Genomic DNA, 22,905 nt, shown 5'->3' with positions numbered 1-22,905 from the left:
ACCCCTTAACTCCAAAATCAATAGGGGTCATCTACTGATCATGACCAATCACCATATCAAGTTTGAAGTCCCTAGGCCTAAGGGTTCTTTCGTTATTGATCGGAAACCGTTTTTACCTAAGAGGTCAATGTGACCTTGACCTTTGACCACTTAACCCCAAAATCAATAGGGGTCATCTGCTGGTCATAACCAATCACCATACCAAGTTTGAAGTTCCTAGGCCTAAGGGTTCTTTTGTTATTGATCGGAAACCGTTTTTACCCAAGAGGTCAATGTGACCTTGACCTTTGACCCCTTGACCCCAAAATTGTTAGGGGTCATCTACTGATCATGACTAATCACCATACCAATTTTGAAGTTCCTAGGCCTTAAGGTTCTTTAGTTATTGATCGGAAACCGTTTTTGCTTACAAGGTCAATGTGACCTTGACCTTTGACCCCTTGACCCCAAAATCAATAGGGGTCATCTACTGATCATGACAAATCACCATACCAAGTTTGAAGTTCCTAGGCCTTAAGGTTCTTTAGTTATTGATCGGAAACCGTTTTTGCTTACAAGGTCAATGTGACCTTGACCTTTGACCCCTTGACCCCAAAATCAATAGGGGTCATCTACTGATCATGACAAATCACCATACCAAGTTTGAAGTTCCTAGGCCTTAAGGTTCTTTAGTTATTGATCGGAAACCGTTTTTGCTTACAAGGTCAATGTGACCTTGACCTTTGACCCCTTGACCCCAAAATCAATAGGGTCATCTACTGATCATGACAAATCACCATACCAAGTTTGAAGTTCCTAGGCCTTAAGGTTCTTTAGTTATTGATCGGAAACCGTTTTTGCTTACAAGGTCAATGTGACCTTGACCTTTGACCCCTTGACCCCAAAATCAATAGGGGTCATCTACTTGTCATGACCAATCACCATACCAAGTTTGAAGTTCCTAGGCCTAAGGGTTCTTTAGTTATCACTCGGAAACCATTTGGTCTACGGACGGACCGACGGACCGACAAGTGCAAAGCAATATACCCCCTTTTTTTCAAAAGGGGGCATAATAAATGTATTGATGCAATATATTCACATTCCTATGTAAATGGCTAGCTATTATGTATAACACCAGATTAATGTAATAAGAAATGTATAACAAACTAGTCTTCTTTCATTTGTTTATGAAAACATATATGTACTTGTACTTTATAAGAAAGATTCACTGATAAAATAATCCATCAGGAAAGCTCTCTTAAATTCAAACACTATAAAGACGTCTTGATTTATTCCCCTTTGGTAAAAATTTTAAACAAATCGTGATCCACCTTATTTATCTCATTTTGAAAATTAAGTTTTTATGACAAAATACGTAAAAAAAAGTCATAATAAGAGAGATAAAATAAGTTATGTGAGATGTATGATGGTTTAAAAACAATGATTGTTTAAAAACAATCACATCACAATATTTTTAACTAAATTGTCATCAACAGCTGTTAATCAATGGAACTGGTTCCATTTATCACTGAAGCACTATTTAGAATACAGAACTTGTCATCTCATAACCCCATCATATTTTCCTCACAGACTTGTTTACACAGAATGCATCATAATGTTATATTATAAAGTTTCTAGTAAACATTCTAGATTAAGATGTACTACTAGGAGGAGGTTGGTCATGTAGTGAAGACAGACCTAGATCTGTCCACTTTTGTTCTTGTTCTTTTAAAGTTTCTGTTGTAGGTCCATTCTCTAATTGTTCAATTTCTGGTAATTCCATTTGTGGTACAGCAATATCTTCCTCTGGTAGCTGATCTTCCCGCCATTTTTCATCAATCAGGTCCATCAGACGACCATCTCTTGTAATTTGACTGTCCATAATTACCTGATGCACCTGAAAAAAAAAATGCAGCATTTTGATATGTGATGATTATAGCATTTTTGTACAAACATTATTGAACAAGAGCCTAGTTAGACTTATGTTAGTGCAGACTACTTTGTTTTAATGTTGGGGAAGTGATCATACCAGAATTCATATACAATCATACTGGGGCTTGTGTGATCATGTTCAATGATGAAATAAAAACAGTTATATTTTGTGTGAAGCAGACAAATTTACTGTAAACATTGTATTTTTTTTCTTTTAAGTCGTTCCAAGATGATTTTTTATTTTATTTTAAAGTTTTGTTTGTTTGTTTGTTTGTTTCATTTTACGCCTTTTTCCAACAGTATTTCAGTCATATAGGCGGGTAGTTTCCTAACCATCGTTCCTGGAGAGTTACACCAGTACTAGACTACCTTCCTCCGCGCTAAACTACCAAAGCATCTCCCGGGGATCGAACCCACGCCAGAGAGGTAACTGGATTAGAAGTCATCGACTCTAACCCCTCGACCATGGAGGCGGCTTTATTTTAAAGTTTTTAACATAATTATAATATTCAGTATTCCAGGGGCATAATTGCTGAAAATTTCAGTATTCTATTGTATTATATCTAAGTATTAATAATGTTGATTAAAACTAGAAATGTGTCCATAGGACACCGGTGCCCCCACCACACCACGGTTCTGTCAATCTTATGACTCTAGGTCAAATATTTTTTGAAAACTAAAAATCTTTTACTAAAGGGCAAGAACTTTACAAATACTGAATAAATCCAAAAGCAAACCCCAAGGTGCATAAGTACACATGCTGACCAACATTCTTGTAAACTCTCAGGCCTACAAGTGAAATACTTTTTGGGCTATGCATGAACAAGTTGAAAATTGCAAATTTATACTACTGTAAGTCAAGGACAATAACTCTTAAAAAAATCCACATGCAAAGTCCCAGGTTTATAGCTTCACAGTGATGTGAATCATTATTCCTGTAATTAAGTAATGTTGATCATAATTCCTGTAAAGTTGGTTGATACTAGCTCAAGCACTCAAAGAACAAATAACAACATAATGAAACAATTTTTACTAAGTCAAGGGAAATAACTCAGGAAACCCCAGGTGCAAAACTAAAAGAAAACTATATGCGACACAAGTTGAAAATTGCAAAATTCTACTAAGTTAAGGGCAATTACTCCAAAAATACTAAAAATATCCAGACGAAAATAATCAAGTGCTCAACTAAACATGCTGATCAACATTCCTGTAAAGTTTCATGACTCTAGGTCAAATACTTTTTGAGTTACATGCGACACAAGTTAAAAATTGCAAAATTTTACTAAGTCAAGGGCAATAACTCTAAAAATATCCAGACGAAAATACCCAGGTGTACAACTACACATGCTGATCAACATTCCTGTAAAGTTTCAATACTATCTGTCAAATACTTTTTGAGTTACGCGAGACACAAAAGAGAACGACGCATGGACAAGTGTGACCTTGACCTTGAAGGTAAGGATGCAGGTGTTGCACATGACACATTCTCTTATTATAGTGACTATTAGTGCCAAGTATTTTCAAAATCCTTTGATCTATGAAAAAGTTATGGACCAGACACAAAATATACCCTTAAACAGACTATTTTATCTTTGACCTCCAAATGTGACCTTGACCTTGGAAGTAGGTGACCAGTTTTTGCACATGACACATTGTCTGATTATTGTGAACAACTTTGGCAAGTATTTACAAAATCCCTTTTATAATAAGAAAGTTATGGACCAGACACGACATATATATACCCTCAAATAGACAAGGTTGACCTTAAATGAGCAAGTGCGACCTTGACCCTGGAGGTACGGGTCTGGTTGTTGCGCATGACACATCATCTTATTATAACAAACATTTGTGACAAGTTATTTAAGATTCCTTTGATAAATGACAAAGTTATGGACTGACACGAAAGTATGATGGATGGAGGAACAGAAACACAGGCGTTCTCATAGGACAGTAATTATGTGGCTACTCTTTTGTTCTCTCTATTGTTCTTTTAAGCCACACAAAAGAAAATAGCCACATAAAAGCATTATGGAATGAATGACATCAAAGAGAAAGAACAGTTACCTATTGGCCCTCTAGCCACATAATTACGAATCCGGGTCAGCTCGGCCCTAAAACATACTCGGCCCCCGAGTCAGCTCGGCCCTATTTCAACTCGGCCCACTGTAAAAATGGGTAAAGGACATCAAAGGACTCCTATTGTCACGGGCTATTATTATCAATCAATGTGTATGTTAAAAATACCGATTATATAATTAGGTGATAATTATGATTGACTCATTCATTAAATTTGATAAGTGACCACCTGCAATTAATTAGAAGTTTATGCTATTATTAAGTAAACACGTTTTTGTTTCATATTTTTTGAAAATTACTTTAAAAACAAAATGCATCTAAGGAAACACATTTTTATTATATCAATATTCACAGGCACAAGTATCGGACCTGGGAAGAAAAAATATGAAGTTATTTTATCAATATGTTCATATTTTTTCTTCCCAGGTTTGATAATCGTGCCTGTGTCTATATTAATTTTATCGAATCTGCAAGACAAATAAATAACTTTTCTTTCTAAATATACTTTATTTCAGCAGAGATACAATGTATAATTATATAATAATAATAAGATATTTCTTTTTACAACATGCAAAGCAAAGTTAATACGTTATAGGCCTATATATTTTTGTAAAGTGGTCCGAGTTGACCCATGCCGAGTTGGTATAGTGCCGAGTTGGTATAGGGCCAAGTTGACTCTTTTCCCATAATTACTGTCCCGTGAGAGCAGATGGACGGATGGAGCCTATTTCTATATCCCCCTTTATTCAACGAAAAGGGGATGTGGGGGGAAAAGAAATTAAATGATGTGATTCAGATTGCCTAGGCCTACTGTATGGTAAAATTAATTTATAGACTATATAATTCCCCTGATGAAAATGATATACAGCCAGAAAACGACAAGGGTCCAGAAACTGCTAGAAAACCAGCAGAGATGCATGATTAATACATGGTTGAAATAAAAATGTATACAGTCTGTTAACCTATAAAGTAATAGATCTACATAAAAATCCGCAATGAAACTAAAGAATCATCTAGAAGTTGTAACAGCATTTTTGCAATTTGAGGGCCGTTTACTTTGTACTTACGGTATATACATAAAGCTTTTGACAAGATTTAATCAAAGATTTATTTAATAATACAGAAATGCGTTCACAGTCGATCATTACATTATAAGTATTTTTTTTTAAATATGTCATTATATGACGTCGCGAAATCTAATTGCAAATGAATTTAAACTTCCACTGTAATGGTGATGATTGCGTAAAAGTTTAAAATTTGATATTAACGTTTACAGCTCTAAAAATATCCTTTATACTCGACCTTTCATATATTGTTATCACGTTGACGTTTCCTATATTATTCAGCAGAAACATTCTTGATAGCATAGCCTACGTGTTGTTTGTTAGTGCGACGACCTTGACCGACATGCGCAGTATGAACGTATCCTCATGTACATTGTTTATAATTTATAGTGTAGCCTACCGTTTCAACAGAGGGCTTTTAATCCTGTAAGTAGATACAATGTCTTCGTTAAATGCCATTTTTAATCGATACATGCTCAATAGACCATTACAAATAACAAATTTTGCTACATGTTTGAATTGTTCCAAAAGGAATTGGCAGCGCGTGCGGCAACGAGGACAACAACAAGTCTTGGATACAAGAACGATGTCAACTTCTGCAAATCGTCAAGAGTTTCTATTTAGACAGGTATAATATGTGTTATGTTATATGTTTGCTAATATAGATTGATTGGTAGATAATTATACAGTTCTGGAGCGTTTCTTAGTTACATTTTGTCCGTTAAATAATATTTATCCTGATTGTACTATCTACCTAGTGTAAGCCTTAAGCTACAGTCTCACTTACATCCCGGCAGAGCCCCGGTAGACGTCCGGGGTGATCCGGGAACGACCGGGGTACGACCGGGAACAACCGGGGTACATCCGTAACTCTGCCGGCAACGTCCTGGATGATCCGGGATGATCCGGGAACATCCGGCATTCGACCCCGGATGGAATAAAATATATCACCGGGGTGGTCCGGGATGATCCGGGAAGGTATAGCTTTGCCGGCTTCATCCTTAACTCTGCCGGGAACGACCGGGGTTATACCGGGAAAGCACCGTAGCTTTGCCGGCACAAACCGGGGATGATCCGGGGTATGATATAGCCGGTAGAGCTACGGTAGAGCGACGGTAGAGCCCCGGTATATGCCGACAGAGCCCCGGTAACTACAGGCAGAGCCCCGGAGGATAAAGGTAGAGCTACGGTTGATCCCGGTAGAGCCCCGGCAAAGCCCGGTCATTTCAAAAGAATAAGGACAATTTGCGATGATTGAACTTGCTTGTATTAAAAGCCTTCCCATTTCCCTTCTATCCAGTATGGCATTAGGATTTTTTTAGAAAATCATCATTAATTACTATTCTGGAACAATAGATATTATATTAAATAAAAATTATGTATCAATGTTATCATTTTCGGGCGTTTTCAATCCACCGGGGTTCTACCGGGGCTCTGCCTGGATCGTCCTGGGCTCTGCCGGGGCTCTGCCTGGATCGACCGGGGCTCTGCCGTGGTCAACCGGGGCTCTTCCGGCGTCATCCGGGAACGACCGGGGAAGCACCGGCATGAACCGTAGCTTCACCTGGGCTCTGCCTGGATGATCCGGAGCGCATCCTGGATGGATAGTAGGGAACTACCGTAGTGCTGCCGGGGTAAGTGTGACCGCAACAATAATTTCATCCCGGATCGTCCCGGATCATCCCGGTAACTTACCGGGATGGTCCTGGGCTCTGCCGGGAGTAAGTGAGACCGAGGCTTTACTAGGCCCACCATCATATATCGATAGTTATTTTCTGTAGGAGGTACCGTTTTTTGATGAAAATAACGATCATCCAAAAGAATTTTTAACTATACATCAAAAAGATAGTTCTGTTAATAACCTCATATGAGTGGCAGGGTTAAACGTTATTAAACTTTGAATGTTCTTCAAAAAATGCTATCCTCAAGGTACTTTATACCGGGAGGTACTTTGTACCGGGAATGTCCAGATATTACAAACAATACTTACATAAAAAAAATTATTTTGTATGCAAGTGTTTTTCACCTTAATTTCATACAAAATATAGCATTTTTTGAAGAAAATTCAAAGTTTTAATAACCCTATTCACATAAATGTGTTTTACGTATAAAAACCAGTAATATTGCTAACAATTTGGACCCATCATGATATTTTGAATGTGTGTGCAAATGCTTATCAAATTATTACCCTTTTACTGTGTGATAACTGATAAATATTGCATAGAACTTTAGTATCATTAACAGTAATGGACCATTTTCATATGTTTTTAACTTTTTATTGATTGCTTAAAAGTCATTCCTGGTATTAAGTACTTAAAAACAAAAATGGCAGCCACTCATATGAGGTTATTAACAGAACTATCTTTTTGATGTATAGTTAAAATTTCTTTTGGATGATTGTTATTTTCATCAAAAAATGGTACCCCCTACAGAAAATAACTATTTTATATAAGATTTTTTCTGTATTATATGATGGCAGGCCTAATAAGGCTTACACTCCCGGTAGATAGTACAACCAGGATATATTTTGTATGAAATTAATGTGAAAAACACTTGCATACAAAAGAAAATTTTTATGTAGGTATTGTTTGTAATATCTGGACATTCCCGGTACAAAGTACCTCCCGCTATAAAGTACCTTGAGGATAAACAAACTTTTGTTTCAGTAGGATGGTCCCCTATGGTAGACTACCATTGTTATTATTTCCATCAAATTTTACAAATAAAAAGAACTTGTATTTACTATTTTATTGAATTGTGTTGCATCCCTGATGTATCTTTTGGATGGGGGGCGCCGCCGAAAAAAATTGCTCACTTTTTTAGCAACATTTCTCAAACGAAAACATGTGTTTGGAGCCCAAATAAGACATTCTTTCACTATTTCAGGTCTAAAAAAAGGGGGGGGGGGGTGGAAAGTCATTGTTTCGCATATATATGAGGTAAAGGGTTAAAAGAAGAGCACTATATATGGTGACATGGTATGTTAATTGATGGCCCGTTTTGGCTTCAGTATAATTTTTTTATAACAGACAATGATGTCACTACAGTTTCAGCAGAAGACCTTCACTTGTGGGAACATGAAAATATAAGTTTAACCTTTAAATATGGGGTAAAATAAAGAAGTCTTTTAACACACGGGCAGCTTTGGATTTTCCTATCAATGACAGAAATTTATTTCAAAAATCAAATTCACAAAAAGCAACACTCCCACTTTCACTTTAATGTTGGAAACAGTATTTGATGGCATTCAGTGTGTAAAGAAACAAATTTTCAGATAACATCGGAATGGGCAAAGACACAATACCAGTGGGGAGTACTATACAAAGGTGCAAGTGGCATTGATTTAGCATAAAATGTGTTTAACCTTGTTATTTATGCAATAAAATATCAATATATTAAAAAAAAAAGAAAAAGATAAAAACAATATTTTTACTGTTCTATTATTATAGACAATAATAATATAACAGAAAAAAAAATCTATTTCTGTCTTAATATATGGCGCAGCTTATATATATAATATATTATGTGTAAAATAATATTCAAAATAAATTGTCATTTGATTGAGTGTTCTTTGATCTATATTGACATAAGTGAAACAAAACATATTTACCTTAAACTATAATACTGTATTGCTGGGCATAGTTGTTCTAATAGATATGGTGATTAAAATTAAATTGGTTACTTTTTGTTAAAATGCCACAATATGATATACTTGATGATGATGTTAATGTATCATTACTTCACAGTGTTCTTGATAATTTCACTATTCTATATTTTTCCCCAGTTGATAGAGTATAAATCATTCACATACACATACCTGTTAGCTGACCTGCAGACAAAAGAGGCAATACTAATAGACCCAGTTATAGAGACAGTGGACAGAGATGCAAAGCTTATCACAGACTTGGGTCTTAAACTTAAGATATGGAGGTACGTATAATTTGTACCAAATTTGAGCACACTATATAGCCAATCATTGTATTAACTTAAACACAGGAGATATATAAAGATTATTTCACTGACACCACTAGAATTATTATATCCAAAATTTACATGTAGGATTATATTCAATACATTCATATTTTTATAATTTGTTTACTGGTGTAATAAAATTTCATATATTGAATTAAGTACTGGTTAATGTGTATGATTATTATTGATGTTTATTTGTTTCTTAAAGTTAAAAGCATCTGTGTCATTCAAGAGCCAATTGTTTTAATCTGACCTATAAACATGTACATACAAAGAAATCAAACAGATATTTATAATATGTAATTAATATGATACTATAATGAATATTTTAATGATATTGGTTTAAAGCTTGCTCCACTCACTTGCAGACCTGTTTGTTAAAAAAAGAAACTCTTTGCCAATGATGCTCTATGTGTTTGGTATAAATTAGTTTCATATAAACTTTATTGTTTCTAATGAAAGCAGTAAAATATTTTAATGATATTGGTTTAAAGGCTTAAATATTGCTCCACTCACTTGCAGACCTGTTTGTTAAAAAAAGAAACTCTTTGCAAATGATGCTCTATGTGTTTGGTATAAATTAGTTACATATAAACTTTATTGTTTCTAATGAAAGCACTAAAATATCACTCTTATGAACATCATACTATCTAATATTATTTAAACCATATTGTAGTCAATAATAGATTTTATCATGATAAACATTTATAGTTTTTAGTTATACTTGTTTGTGTAGAAAACAAAATGCAGTTGAATTCTATGTTTGTATCAAAATTTCAATGTTTGATTTGAGCATGGTGTTTTTTTGTAGAGATCTCAGAAAAGATTTTGTTGTCTGTCTTAATATAGTTATTGATATTAATCCATGTATATACAAATGTTTCAATAGTTTCAACACAAGAATTGAATTCAAAGTAAACCATTATTTCATACAAATGTATATCTGACTTTTTATCCAATATAACAAGAATTATGTGCACATATGACTTTAACAGGCTATCATATTGAAGACATCTCTTTACATTAATTGAACCAATAGAGATTTTATTTCACGAAACACAAATAAATATGATGTAATTCTAAAAGTTACCATTTCAATCATTTTTTCCCCTGTTAGTTTTATAATATATATTGTGTCACGAACAAATCAGAGTTATTAGTATATAACATCCAGCTTTCTATCTGACAGCATTATATATTGCTCAACCTGTAATGAAGTATTCTTCAACAAAGTTGATACACCAACATTTTAATGTACATTAAAGGAAATATTTTTTTAAAGATACTATTAGGATTATTATAAAACCACAATGTGTTGTTGACTTCCTGTCATCAAAGTGGTGATTTTTATTTTTGGATTTTTTTTTGTGATTTGAAATATTTCTTTAATGGATTATTTGTGCTTTTATGCACATTATTATCTCCATAAAATTCATTAAGTAATAAAATTAGAACTGGCTTTTTCTTATATATTTGATTCTTATTCACTACAACATGGTTCATAAAAAATAAATCATGAAATACAGGAGATATTGTTGAACGAACACCTATTTTTGTTGATCAGTTAAATTGGTTAGTAGGTCACTGTTATAAAGGTTGCACCTGTTTCATGTAATGGAGGTTAAATTGTATATTACATGTATATGTGCATGTGTATAAAATTTGTATATTTGATTGTAACACTCAAAAATATTCCCAAATGTTGATAAAGTTAAGAATAAGTATCTTTATTCTGACAATAGATTGCAGAAATTATATCACTTGTTGTAAGAGATAAAACTTAAAATTTTACCTGGTTTACACCATCTTTTGAACTTAAACTATGGTAAGTCATACTTACTCCTTTTTCATATACTTCTATATTTCTCGCATATGTTTTCCCTTACATGAACTTCTGCTTTTACAGAATAGGGCTCACTAGGGGACAGAGGAAATGGGCTCATAGTAATGTCAGGACTGTGATTTCTTCAGCCTAAGGTTCATCAACATGGTCAGGCATCAATATTTTTAAGTGTTTGAAATAGTTTTTTTTCTTTAAACAATTTGATGTACTTAAAATGTTATTTTCTTAGAGTAATGTGCTTTAATGTGACTGCTAAAAATTGGCTATTGCGATATACATCAAAATGCTTGACAAAGAAGTCAGTAGATTTTGACATACATTTGTATATGTGAAGGAGACATGATTATATCAAGGTTATTTGTCTGACAGATCTGTCACTTGTGAAAAGATAAATTCACCATAATATTACATGTTTACATGCACATATATGCACATGTGATGACTATTTTACAGACTCTGCATGACTCAAAACTGAGTATGAAGGTTACTTCACAAATTGAGTTAAACCAAATGTCTGAAATAAGTTAAAAAACAGTACTTATTAAGAAAATAATTTATTCAGATAAAAGAAAAATAATGAATTATTTGGTACCTGTATTTGACTGAAACTGTTTTTCATGTCATATATGTCATGTTTAGCCTTAAAAATTTACTGAAAACTTGTAGAAAAAAATGCAACACAGTGACAACTGTTAAAAGATTGAAATAAAAAAATAAATAAAACTTTATGATGACAGCAATATGAAAGTGATCTCTTTATAATATAGTTTAACACAATTATAATATTGTTGAAAAGAATTATGGTGATAACTGAGTTGAATTACTTGACAGTTGAAGGCAAAGCAATGACCTCTTGTATTCTCCACTAGCCCTACAATGAGTTTATACAGAATTTATTTTAATCTGATTATGAAGGAAGGTATTATCTTATCAACACACTCGAATCTGTTCCTGGAAGTAACCAGTACTGAAGCAATGAGTGTAAAGTTTTTTTGCTCAAGAAACAACGGCTTGCCCCTGATGGGGTTTGAACCTTCAGGGCTAAGGATCCTTAGATTACTTACCCGGCCTGTTAACCACTTGGCCAAGCAACTCTACAATTAATGGCATTATGGAGCATAAATTATTTTTATCAGTTGATAATGCTCATCAGGAATCAAAACAGCTGTGATTAGGGTTCACAATATAGAGACTGGATTGTATAAGATTATGTTATGTTATTGAACTTGAAAATTCATGTTTTCATTCATTGATTTAATTGAAATTGGCATGTTAATGGGGTATTTCTATTAGGCTTGATAGTTGTTGAGATTTCATTTTCATAAAAATAAGATCAAAGATGTCAGGAAATGAAGTCAGTTTGAGTTCAAGTTAGGTAAAATAGGCTGCAGTTTAAGAAAAGTTCACAATATAGGGCATACATCATAACTGTAATTTGTGATAGTGTGTGGTTAAACTTGTTTTGATGGATATAGAAGTCAAAAGACAGACCATGATAGCCTTGGATTATTTTGGGAACAGATTAGAGTAAAAGTCGGTTACACCATCAGAAAGAGATACCTTAAAGTACTAACAGCCACCATGGCATTTGTAGTATATAAATGCTATATAAATAAGTCATGAAAATGTTTGAAGGATGATGTAGGTCAAAATGATTTTTGTTTTAAAACAAACAAATAAAAATATCAAGAATCAAATATGGCAAGATGGGATGAGAGTAAATTCTGAAGAATGCTGTTATAAAGAATGCTTTAAGACTATGTTCTGAAACTTTAAATGAAACTATTTCAGTTGAGATTTGAACTGACATATTAACTTTATTAAATTCAAATTTTGATCATTCAAATAAAGTTTTTATCATTTATTATTTGATGACTTGTACTTACAATTTTTTTAGGTAATTAATATTTTCTTGTTGATGTTAAACAGGATTTTCCTTTGTCATTTCCTGAATTTATTTGCTTTAAATTTGTAACTGACCATTATTGTTGTGAGTGATTTCAGTATCAGAGTACTTTAACCTTTTACCTTATATAGACGTGTTTTGACGGTTTTTTGGCCCCCCCCTTTTTTTGAGGCCTCAAACAGTAAAAAAATGCCCTATTTAGGCCCCAAACACTGTTTTTCATTTGAGAAATGTTGTTTAATAAAGTGACCACTTTTTTCGACACTGCCCCCATCAAAATGGTACATCAGGGGTTTGCCAGGAGGGATGTGCCCCCTTCTGTTGGGGGGGGGGGTTTGAAGGGGGGCGGTAGTCCCCCTCATCGCCAAGAAAATTTTGGACATATGACAGGCTAAAAATGGCCTCAGGTTGATCTTAGGGTAACTAGTAACCTACGCTGAAAAGCCTTTGTTTGTTTGTTTGTTTGTTTCATTTTACGCCTTTTTCAACAGTATTTCAGTCATATAGGCGGGTAGTTTCCTAACCATCGTTCCTGGAGAGTTACACCAGTACTAGACAACCTTCCTCCGCGCTAAACTACCAAAGCATCTCCCGGGGATCGAACCCACGCCAGAGAGGTACCTGGATTAGAAGTCATCGACTCAAACCCCTCGACCACGGAGGCGGTTTGAAAAGCCTTTAACTCTATGTCAATTCATTTAGAAGTTGCAGCACTTTGAAATCAGTTTTGATGGGGAAAAAACAATGCAAAATAGTGATTTTTCGCAATTTTGAGACGTCCCCCCGTTGCCATCCTAACAGCAAATTTACGATTGAGCATGCTGTTACAGAGGCTATGGTCCAGTCAACATTTGTGCCAAGTTTCATCAGTATTGAATCATTATTCATAGTTTCATAGCAGTTTGAACATGTAACAGGAGGCTTTTCAATGAAAACAGCCATTTTTCACAAGATGCTCATGGGGTTAAAGATTAATCCACCAGTCAACAGGCTAGAGTTTGTTCAGCTTATTTATTATTTCTGTTAGTAATCAATGGAATAGCATTCAAATTTCATACCAGAAAATAATATTTGTAAGAGTAGGGGTAACTGGAATTCAGTCAAACATTGCAAAATATGTCAAATACTAGTTACTATTTATTTAGCTACTTGATGATCATCCATGAATATAATGTCCAATTTATATGCCTGAAATTGATAAAAGTTGAAAAGATAGGATGTTTATATAACAGTTAGATTAAACCAGATTAGGTATATTATTATTTTTGTTATCGAAATGTTTTGATGAGTTCAAATGTGTTTGATCTGTACTTTTATACACGTATAAAGCACTTTTGTAAAGTGCTTTTTTGAGCTTGCTCAGGGTGAGCCTTTAGGGTCGTTGAATGTCCGTTGTCTGGTTAACGCTCTAGTGGTCACATTTTTGCCTCAATCATCATCAACTGAAAGTTTGTTTTGATGATTTCTAGGTCAAGTTCAAATATGGTTCATCTGGGGTCAAAAAATAGGTCACCATGCCCAAATATGGCAAAACCTTGTTAACACTCGTGTGGTCACATTTTTGACTCAATTGGCATCAAATTTGGTCAGTAACTGCTGAGTTTGATGGGTCAGGTGAGCAATATAGGGCCATCTTGGCCCTCTTGTTAAATTTATCTTGTCATTGAAGAACTCTTTGTTGTGAAATAGGTTTTGAAGTTTCATAATATTTGAAGCTTGCACTCCCGGCCTAGAGTTTATAAAACTTTTTTTTAAGTTTTTCCTCAAATCTCAAGATTTTTATTGGTAAGTGAACATTCTGTGGCTGTTTCTGACCAATCAAATACCTGAGATCTGAGGTTAAGCTTAGAAAATTTCTTTATAACCTTGGACCAAGTGCATTCTGAAACAGAATCATTAGCTATAAACTACCAAACCAAACCAAGAGAATGAGAATGTTTAAGTTAAAAAATCATTGCATTGTCAGCAGTAATGTTATTGTTTTCATATTTCCATTTAGCTGGTTTTTTTTCTTGGCTGTCATTGCACTCTTGTTTTTGTGTTTATTTGCACAAAAAATGTGAATTACACTAAATCTATTTAACTGTTAAATATACAGTACTGTTATTGTTGATCATTATTTTCTAGTATAACGGTTTGTTGACTAAGATAAACAATATACTCGTGATATATATATAATTTACAATAGACAATTAATGTTTCAGTGAACACCCATGTACATGCTGACCACATCACTGGAACAGGTAAACTGAAGGAAAAGTTCAAAGATTGTCAAAGTGTGATAAGTAAAGCTGGTGAGGCGAAAGCTGATATTCATTTGAATGAAGGAGATAAAATAGAGTTTGGAAAGTTTAAGTTGGAGGCAAGAAGTACACCAGGTCATACAAATGGTAACATCACTTTCTATCATAATCTGTGTTCACTCTAATCAACTTAAAAATACAAAACCTATGGCATGTACTATTAACATAGTAACTATTTATATATTATCTTTCATTATATATCTATATGACACATTAATGACATTGTTATGTCAGTATATCAGTAAAAATTACATGCTGTTGCAAGATACAGGGGATATTTATTTGTTGTGGATGTAAGATTTAAATATATTTCACAGAGTAAACAGATGAAAATATGTGAGCTTGTGTTCACGAGTGAAATATAATTCGATCTTACATGCAAAACAAAGAAATTTTCAATTTATATCATGATTTTTGTATGGGTTTAAAGACATATTTAATGATTTTTGCCAAATAACATTAATGACATCCTCAAATCATTATGTCACATTGTTCTTGTTGAAAAATAATTCTGTAAACATTTATAACTAATTTTACAGTTCTAAAATGATATTTGGAGATATTCATGTGCTTCACATATTAAAGGTCATTTTACTCATGATGGCATATATATCTAACAATATTTTCACTTATTAAGTTATATTCTTATCATCTGCATTTATATTTTATAATTTAACTGTCCACTGAAAAGCATGTAATAAAGATAAATTTTCATTTTGTATCTGCATTTATGCAGAAACAAGAAATAGTGTGTTGACATGGTTTACACTGACACAGGGCAATATTAACTCATGTAATTTTCAATTTCATTAAATAAAATATCTGCTCCATACCTACATAATTTCATTAAATATGGGAAAGTAAATAAAAATGAATAAAAAATTTACTTGTTTACATAAAAATTGAAACAAATACTACACGTGTTTGTTATAAATTTGGTGGTACACCTTATTAAAGGATTATGTTGAAATAAAGACTATGGAAAGAAACACTGTTAACATACTATATCATTTACAGGATGTATGTCATTTGTATGGCATGAGAAAGAAATGGTTTTTACAGGAGATGCTTTACTCATAAGGGGATGTGGAAGGACAGATTTCCAACAAGGTAAAGTAGCTATATGAACAGCTTTTTTTCTGTCAGAATATGTATAGAGAGCACTTCTGGACTTTTGAGCTCAATTGGTTTACATTGTATATAATATTTTGACATGAACTGTCAGGGCATAAATATGAGATTTAAAGGACATAAAGATAAATTAGAAATCAATAAATATGCCAGTTGGTTCATGTAATTAGAAAATTTAACTCTACAATGTAAATTAATCAATTTTTTGATAACAGATATGCATTTTATTTGGAAGTTTCTGTTTTGGTATTAATTAAGTCTTGCAAAGTTAAGTGCTCATAGTCTCCTCTGCCAAATTACTTTTTGTTATTTTCTTTGCTCAGATTTATTATGAAAATGATAAATATTTTATACAATTTTTCAGTTAGAGTACTAACTAGAACTTTATAAGTGAATACTTCATGTGTGTGGGGGGAATGAGGGAAAACATGGAAACTTGTTTGATATACATGCTTAATACACATGGTCACATGGGTAGGTTAAACAGTACTGACTTTTTATTACAGGTAACTCAGGCACACTGTATAACTCTGTCCATCAACAAATTCTCAGTCTACCTTCAAACTTCCGTGTATACCCGGCTCATGATTACACAGGTATATTTATTGTAGAAAGTTTACACCATTATTTAATTCTTAATTGATTTACTTAAAAAAAATGCAGAGTCTATAGGGCTGATATTGTAAACATGTACCCCTGCACAATGTAAATTGCAGGGGGGATACTGGTTTGAGGCATCTGGATGTTCAATGTCTGGATGTCTGTAGACAAAATATTGTGTGTGCTTCTCCAAAACTACACAACCAAATTTAATCAAAATTGACAGGAGTAATAAACATGAGAGTATTTTGTACATATTTTAAGGAATTTGACCTAGACCCTTAAATGACCTTGACCTTAAAGTAGAAAATCTCAATGTTTGCTAAAATAAGCTTTAACTTTAATAATGTATGTATTGTATTCATACTTGAAAATAAGAATCTTTTGATAAATACCTTCAAGTAGGTTAAACTGAACTTTACCATCACCTTTACATGATCAAAATTATTGGACTTTGCTAAAAGTAGCAATAACTTTGTTCTGATATATTCTTCGACAAAACATGGCATATGGCAAAACTTGCATGTTAAATAATTCAGGTATCAGAGTATCCAAAAGAATATTTCAACAAGGGCTGCATGTTTACTTAAATTTAAATATGAAAATTAAATGAAAAAAATAAGTGAATTATGTTTAATTTAGTTAATATAAATTTAACATTATGCTTAGCATTTTATCAAATTACTATCAATAAAAAGTGACTTGTCACAATTTTTTCATGTTTTACCCTCTGTAAAGTAAGGGATGTTATAATAGCATTGTCTTGTCATTGGTTAGTAAGTCCTGTAACATGATCAATTTACTGAACCGCCATACTTTTACAGGTCAGACTATGTCCACAGTTGGTGAGGAAAAACAGTTCAACCCTAGATTATCAAAACCAAAAGAGGAATTCATCAAAATTATGAAAGAACTGCAACTTCCATATCCAAAACAAATTGGTGAGATTTTTTTTCCGTATATTTTGATTTCTTAAAAGTAATGTTGCAATGTTTTACAAACTTTTTGATGGATTTGTATCTTAATTCAAAATTTTAAATCTAATTTATTTGTAAAATTTTTAAAAAGTGTATTTTTTTATTGCCTATCTATCTTAAAATACATCAGTAATGCTTTCATGTGATACTGGAAAAAAGTGTTTCTTACATAATCATCTGAATGTCTACATTTAACTGCCTTATGCCTGCATGCCTGGTAAATAACAGAGCTACCTCTTTGTATGAGAAATATTGGTATATGGAAAATTGTGCCATTGCTACTTCATAGCTAATGTAGGATACCCCGGTATCTGGGACCATATCAACCATGGGTATCCAGGTGACTGGGAATAAGACAGCATGGATATGCCAGTGATCAGGAAAAATATCAGACATCATGGATATCCAGGGGGGATCTGGACAATTTAACATCATGGAATTTTTTTTTTAGGTTCCTTAACTCTGGGTTACCCCGGTGAGGGGGCCATGAAACAGCAGGGAAATTTCCAGGTGATCATATGTTTTTCCCTGGTATCCCGTGATCGGAAAATGATAGAATTGTTTTGGGGGGATTTTGGGCTTATGACATCAGGAAAAGCCCGGTGACAGGAAAAATGATCAGACACATGGAAATCCAGTGATCGGGGGCCATTTATCAACGGGGAATTTCCAGGGATCTGGGCCATGATCAGACATCAGGATATAGCTTCTGGATATGATGAAGAGCTTGCAAAAACTACATGTATATGTAATTGAACAACACTTTATCTGTGATAACACTTGCATTCATCAATGATCAGACAGCATGGATATGCCAGGTGATCTGGAACCATGATCATACAGAATGGATATGCCAGGTGATCAGGGACCATGATCAGACAGCATGGATATACCAGGTGATCTGGGACTATGATCATACAGAATGGATATGCCAGGTGATCTGGGACTATGATCAGACAGCATGGATATACCAGGTGATCAGGGACCATGATCAGACAGCATGGATAAACCAGGTGATCTGGGACCATGATCAGACAGCATGGATATACCAGGTGATCTGGGACCATGATCAGACAGCATGGATATGCCAGATGATCAGGGACCATGATCAGACATCATGGATATGCCAGGTGATCTGGAACCATGATCAGACATCATGGATATGCCAGGTGATCTGGGACTATGATCAGACATCATGGATATACCAGGTGATCAGGGACCATGATCAGACAGCATGGATGTGCCAGGTGATCTGGACTATGATCAGACATCATGGATATACCAGGTGATCTGGAACCATGATCAGACATCATGGATATGCCAGGTGATCTGGGACCATGATCAGACATCATGGATATGCCAGATGATCAGGAACCATGATCAGACAGCATGGAAATGCCAGGTGATCTGGGACCATGATCAGACAGCATGGATATGCCAGGTGATCTGGGACCATGATCAGACATCATGGATATGCCAGGTGATCAGGGACTATGATCAGACAGCATGGATATGCCAGGTGATCAGGGACCATGATCAGACAGCATGGATATGCCAGGTGATCAGGAACCATGATCAGACAGCATGGATATGCCAGGTGATCTGGGACCATGATCAGACATCATGGATATGCCAGGTGATCAGGGACTATGATCAGACAGCATGGATATGCCAGGTGATCAGGGACCATGATCAGACAGCATGGATATGCCAGGTGATCTGGGACCATGATCAGACATCATGGATATGCCAGGTGATCAGGGACTATGATCAGACATCATGGATATGCCAGGTGATCAGGAACCATGATCAGACAGCATGGATATACCAGGTGATCTGGGACCATGATCAGACAGCATGGATATGCCAGGTGATCTGGGACCATGATCAGACAGCATGGATATGCCAGGTGATCTGGGACCATGATCAGACATCATGAATAATGCCAGGTGATCAGGGACCATGATCAGACATCATGGATATACCAGGTGATCTGGAACCATGATCAGACAGCATGGATATGCCAGGTGATCAGGAACCATGATCAGACAGCATGGATATGCCAGGTGATCTGGGACCATGATCAGACATCATGGATATGCCAGATGATCAGGGACCATGATCAGACAGCATGGATATACCAGGTGATCTGGGACTATGATCAGACATCATGGATATACCAGGTGATCTGGGACCATGATCAGACAGCATGGATATGCCAGATGATCAGGGACTATGATCAGACATCATGGATATGCCAGATGATCTGGGACCATGATCAGACAGCATGGATATGCCAGGTGATCTGGGACCATGATCAGACAGCATGGATATATCAGATGATCAGGGACCATGATCAGACAGCATGGATATGCCAGGTGATCATGGGACCATGAACAGACAGCATGGATATACCAGGTGATCTGGGACTATGATCAGACATCATGGATATGCCAGGTGATCAGGAACCATGATCAGACAGCATGGATATATCAGGTGATCTGGGACCATGATCATACAGCATGGATATGCCAGGTGATCTGGGACTATGATCAGACATCATGGATGTGCCAGATGATCAGGGACCATGATCAGACAGCATGGATATGCCAGGTGATCTGGGACCATGATCAGACAGCATGGATATGCCAGGTGATCAGGGACCATGATCAGACAGCATGGATATGCCAGGTGATCTGGGACCATGATCAGACAGCATGGATATGCCAGGTGATCAGGGACCATGATCAGACAGCATGGATATGCCAGGTGATCTGGGACCATGATCATACAGCATGGATATGCCAGGTGATCTGGAACCATGATCAGACAGCATGGATATGCCAGGTGATCTGGGACCATGATCAGACAGCATGGATGTGCCAGGTGATCAGGGACCATGATCAAACAGCATTGATATGCCAGATGATCAGGGACCATGATCAAACAGCATGGATGTGCCAGATGATCAGGGACCATGATCAGACAGCATGTATGTGCCAGATGATCTGGGACCATGATCAGACAGCACGGATGTGCCAAGTGCCCAGACATTCACTGGTCAAATAGTTTGATTCAGTTGCCACCAGCAATGCAAAGGGTTTACCGAGATAAAATATAGCAGTGTTTCTTATATTCTTTGATAAAATTATATCTTTTTATTGAGAAAAAATATAGTATTTCTAATATTTTTTGTTGAAAGTAAAGCTGTTGACTGAGACAAAATTAAAATGTTTCAAAGACTATGTTTTAAAATAATAGTATTGAATAGAAGTAAAATAGCGTGCTCTTTTTCATTCATATTTCAGACAAAGCATTGCCTGCTAACCTTGTGTGTGGTATTCAGCCATGAAGATGGTTGTATTTCAAGTTTCTGTGATAAACCCAACCTTGGACAGATGGCTTACCCCTAAAATTCTCCTGATAGAGACTAGTTTTATCTATGTGCTATTGTATATATAATATATATTCTCAAAAGTTGTGAGCATTTTTTACAAGTGTTTACAAGGAAAAAATAACGAAAAAGGAGATGGTCAATTTTAGCAGCTTATATGCTGCAAAGGATCCAAACTATATTTCATAGAACTTAACAATATCTGTGACAGAAGCAAAGTGTTATATTTTAATTAACAACAATGGTAATTTCAAAAGAATCTTGTCTATTTTTGTACAGTTATTACTTTTTGTGTTTTTTGTTTATCTATTATAATTGAAAAGTTAATATTTTATCCGTATTAACAGAACACATCATCACTTTAGTGCATTAATGGGTTAAGTCCTTTTAAATTTAAATGGAAGTAAACCAGTTATTGCCCTAAAGTACATATTACGGGCTGTTAAATGATGAGTAGGTTTTATTTTTGGTGCCATATACAACTTTTTTTACTACACTCATCAATGTAACAGTGTATTTTAATGTCTTAAAAACAAGGATACAATGTCAAATATTGATTTATTTAATTTCATTGTTTTGTTGTTGTTTTATTCTGGAAATTTGGTAATATCAATAGTGTTTACAGAGACAATAAATCTTTATCAACTTGTACATTTCTTTGTATATATTATTATTTTAAGCAGATTATTTTTTGGTGATTGTTATTTTTATATATATTTTCAAAGTCAAGTCAAATATATGTTTATACACACCCACATTCCACTCAACTTAGTTTAGGAACAGCCATTTGATCAATTCTTTTAGTCTGTTCACGTTCTTGCTTTTGTCTGTTAATGGCTGCCATATAATGGCACCTGAGGTCTCCCCTTAATATAAACATCCAGCTAGTTTCACAAGAGAAGTGGTCCTTCTTAGACACCCATTTTTACCAGAATTTAGCACGGATGCCACCTGTTATTTTCTTCCACCTTTAAACCCATATCCCTAGTGTGTTGGTGTGACTTTTAACATTACAAAAAACCTATGAATTTTGGAATGCATGCAATTGTTGTTTTTTTAAGTCAAATAAGATGGCATTTTTAGTCATTGACCATTACATTCATATTTATTTACATGCTTTTAGTGCATGTTTTATACAATATACATGTACTTTCTTAAATGTCATGGATGACAGTTTTCATTTATAAAATAATTGATTTACCTCAAAGCTTGTTGAACCTTGCCACACACAATTTACTACTGACATAATTATCTCCTGCCAATAAAAGAGGGATATTGTTGTCTGTCTGTTTGTCTTTATTTTTAGATATTTTGAATATGTAGTCTTCAAAATTAAAGATTTAATATATGTCAAATTCTAATTTTATTCTTCATATGATAATAAAAATATATAAAACACATATACAATAACTAGTACAATTAATTGAACAAGAATCATCAATTTATACATATTTAGATGTGTTTGCATTATTCCTGATGTATCATTATGTCATCAATAATTAAAGATACCCATGAGCTTGCAATATGCCTTGTGTTATCTTTATATATCACACTATACAATTAATGTGTTGAAACAAGTCTTCAATTACGACATTAATTCAAATAAATATTGATGACTTACATCGTCTAACTACATCAAGATACACAGGATGTTGTACCATTATATAAATCAGTATGTATGTATGTAGTCTGTTTAATGAGGGTCCATCCACCTGTTAAGGCATAAAA

The 22,905-nt window shown here is 34.5% G+C and overlaps 2 protein-coding genes across 2 annotated transcripts; one reads left to right on the top strand and one right to left on the bottom strand.

Annotated features, from left to right (window-relative positions):
* Positions 1-1,049: 1,049 nt before the first annotated feature.
* LOC132751190 (anaphase-promoting complex subunit 13-like) lies at positions 1,050-5,412 on the bottom strand. The gene is made up of 2 exons (XM_060741328.1): positions 5,290-5,412; positions 1,050-1,876 (listed from the first exon to the last, which is right to left on the bottom strand). Exon 2 carries the CDS (start codon positions 1,859-1,861, stop codon positions 1,631-1,633), a length of 231 nt encoding a protein of 76 aa, XP_060597311.1. The 5' UTR covers positions 1,862-1,876; positions 5,290-5,412; the 3' UTR covers positions 1,050-1,630.
* A 21-nt stretch (positions 5,413-5,433) lies between these two features.
* Positions 5,434-22,700, top strand: LOC132751191 (persulfide dioxygenase ETHE1, mitochondrial-like). The gene is made up of 7 exons (XM_060741329.1): positions 5,434-5,679; positions 8,836-8,985; positions 14,961-15,162; positions 16,093-16,185; positions 16,713-16,802; positions 17,631-17,747; positions 21,092-22,700. Exons 1-7 carry the CDS (start codon positions 5,491-5,493, stop codon positions 21,133-21,135), a joined length of 885 nt encoding a protein of 294 aa, XP_060597312.1. The 5' UTR covers positions 5,434-5,490; the 3' UTR covers positions 21,136-22,700.
* The last annotated feature ends 205 nt before the right edge of the window (positions 22,701-22,905 follow it).

Source organism: Ruditapes philippinarum, unplaced genomic scaffold, assembly GCF_026571515.1.
Source record: "Ruditapes philippinarum isolate M1 unplaced genomic scaffold, ASM2657151v2 ctg4944_1_1_1_1, whole genome shotgun sequence".
Classification (NCBI taxonomy): domain Eukaryota; kingdom Metazoa; phylum Mollusca; class Bivalvia; order Venerida; family Veneridae; genus Ruditapes; species Ruditapes philippinarum.
This window is presented reverse-complemented; position numbering and strand designations above follow the sequence as displayed.

Bases quoted from the DNA above. Each gene is read 5' to 3' on its own strand.
- LOC132751191 (XM_060741329.1), top strand. From the start codon at position 5,491: ATGTCTTCGTTAAATGCCATTTTTAATCGATACATGCTCAATAGACCA. The intron at 5,680-8,835 runs GTATAATATGTG...ATTTTTCCCCAG, and splicing joins AAGAGTTTCTATTTAGACAG to TTGATAGAGTATAAATCATT. The intron at 16,186-16,712 runs GTAAAGTAGCTA...TTTTTATTACAG, and splicing joins AAGGACAGATTTCCAACAAG to GTAACTCAGGCACACTGTAT.
- LOC132751190 (XM_060741328.1), bottom strand. From the start codon at position 1,861: ATGGACAGTCAAATTACAAGAGATGGTCGTCTGATGGACCTGATTGAT.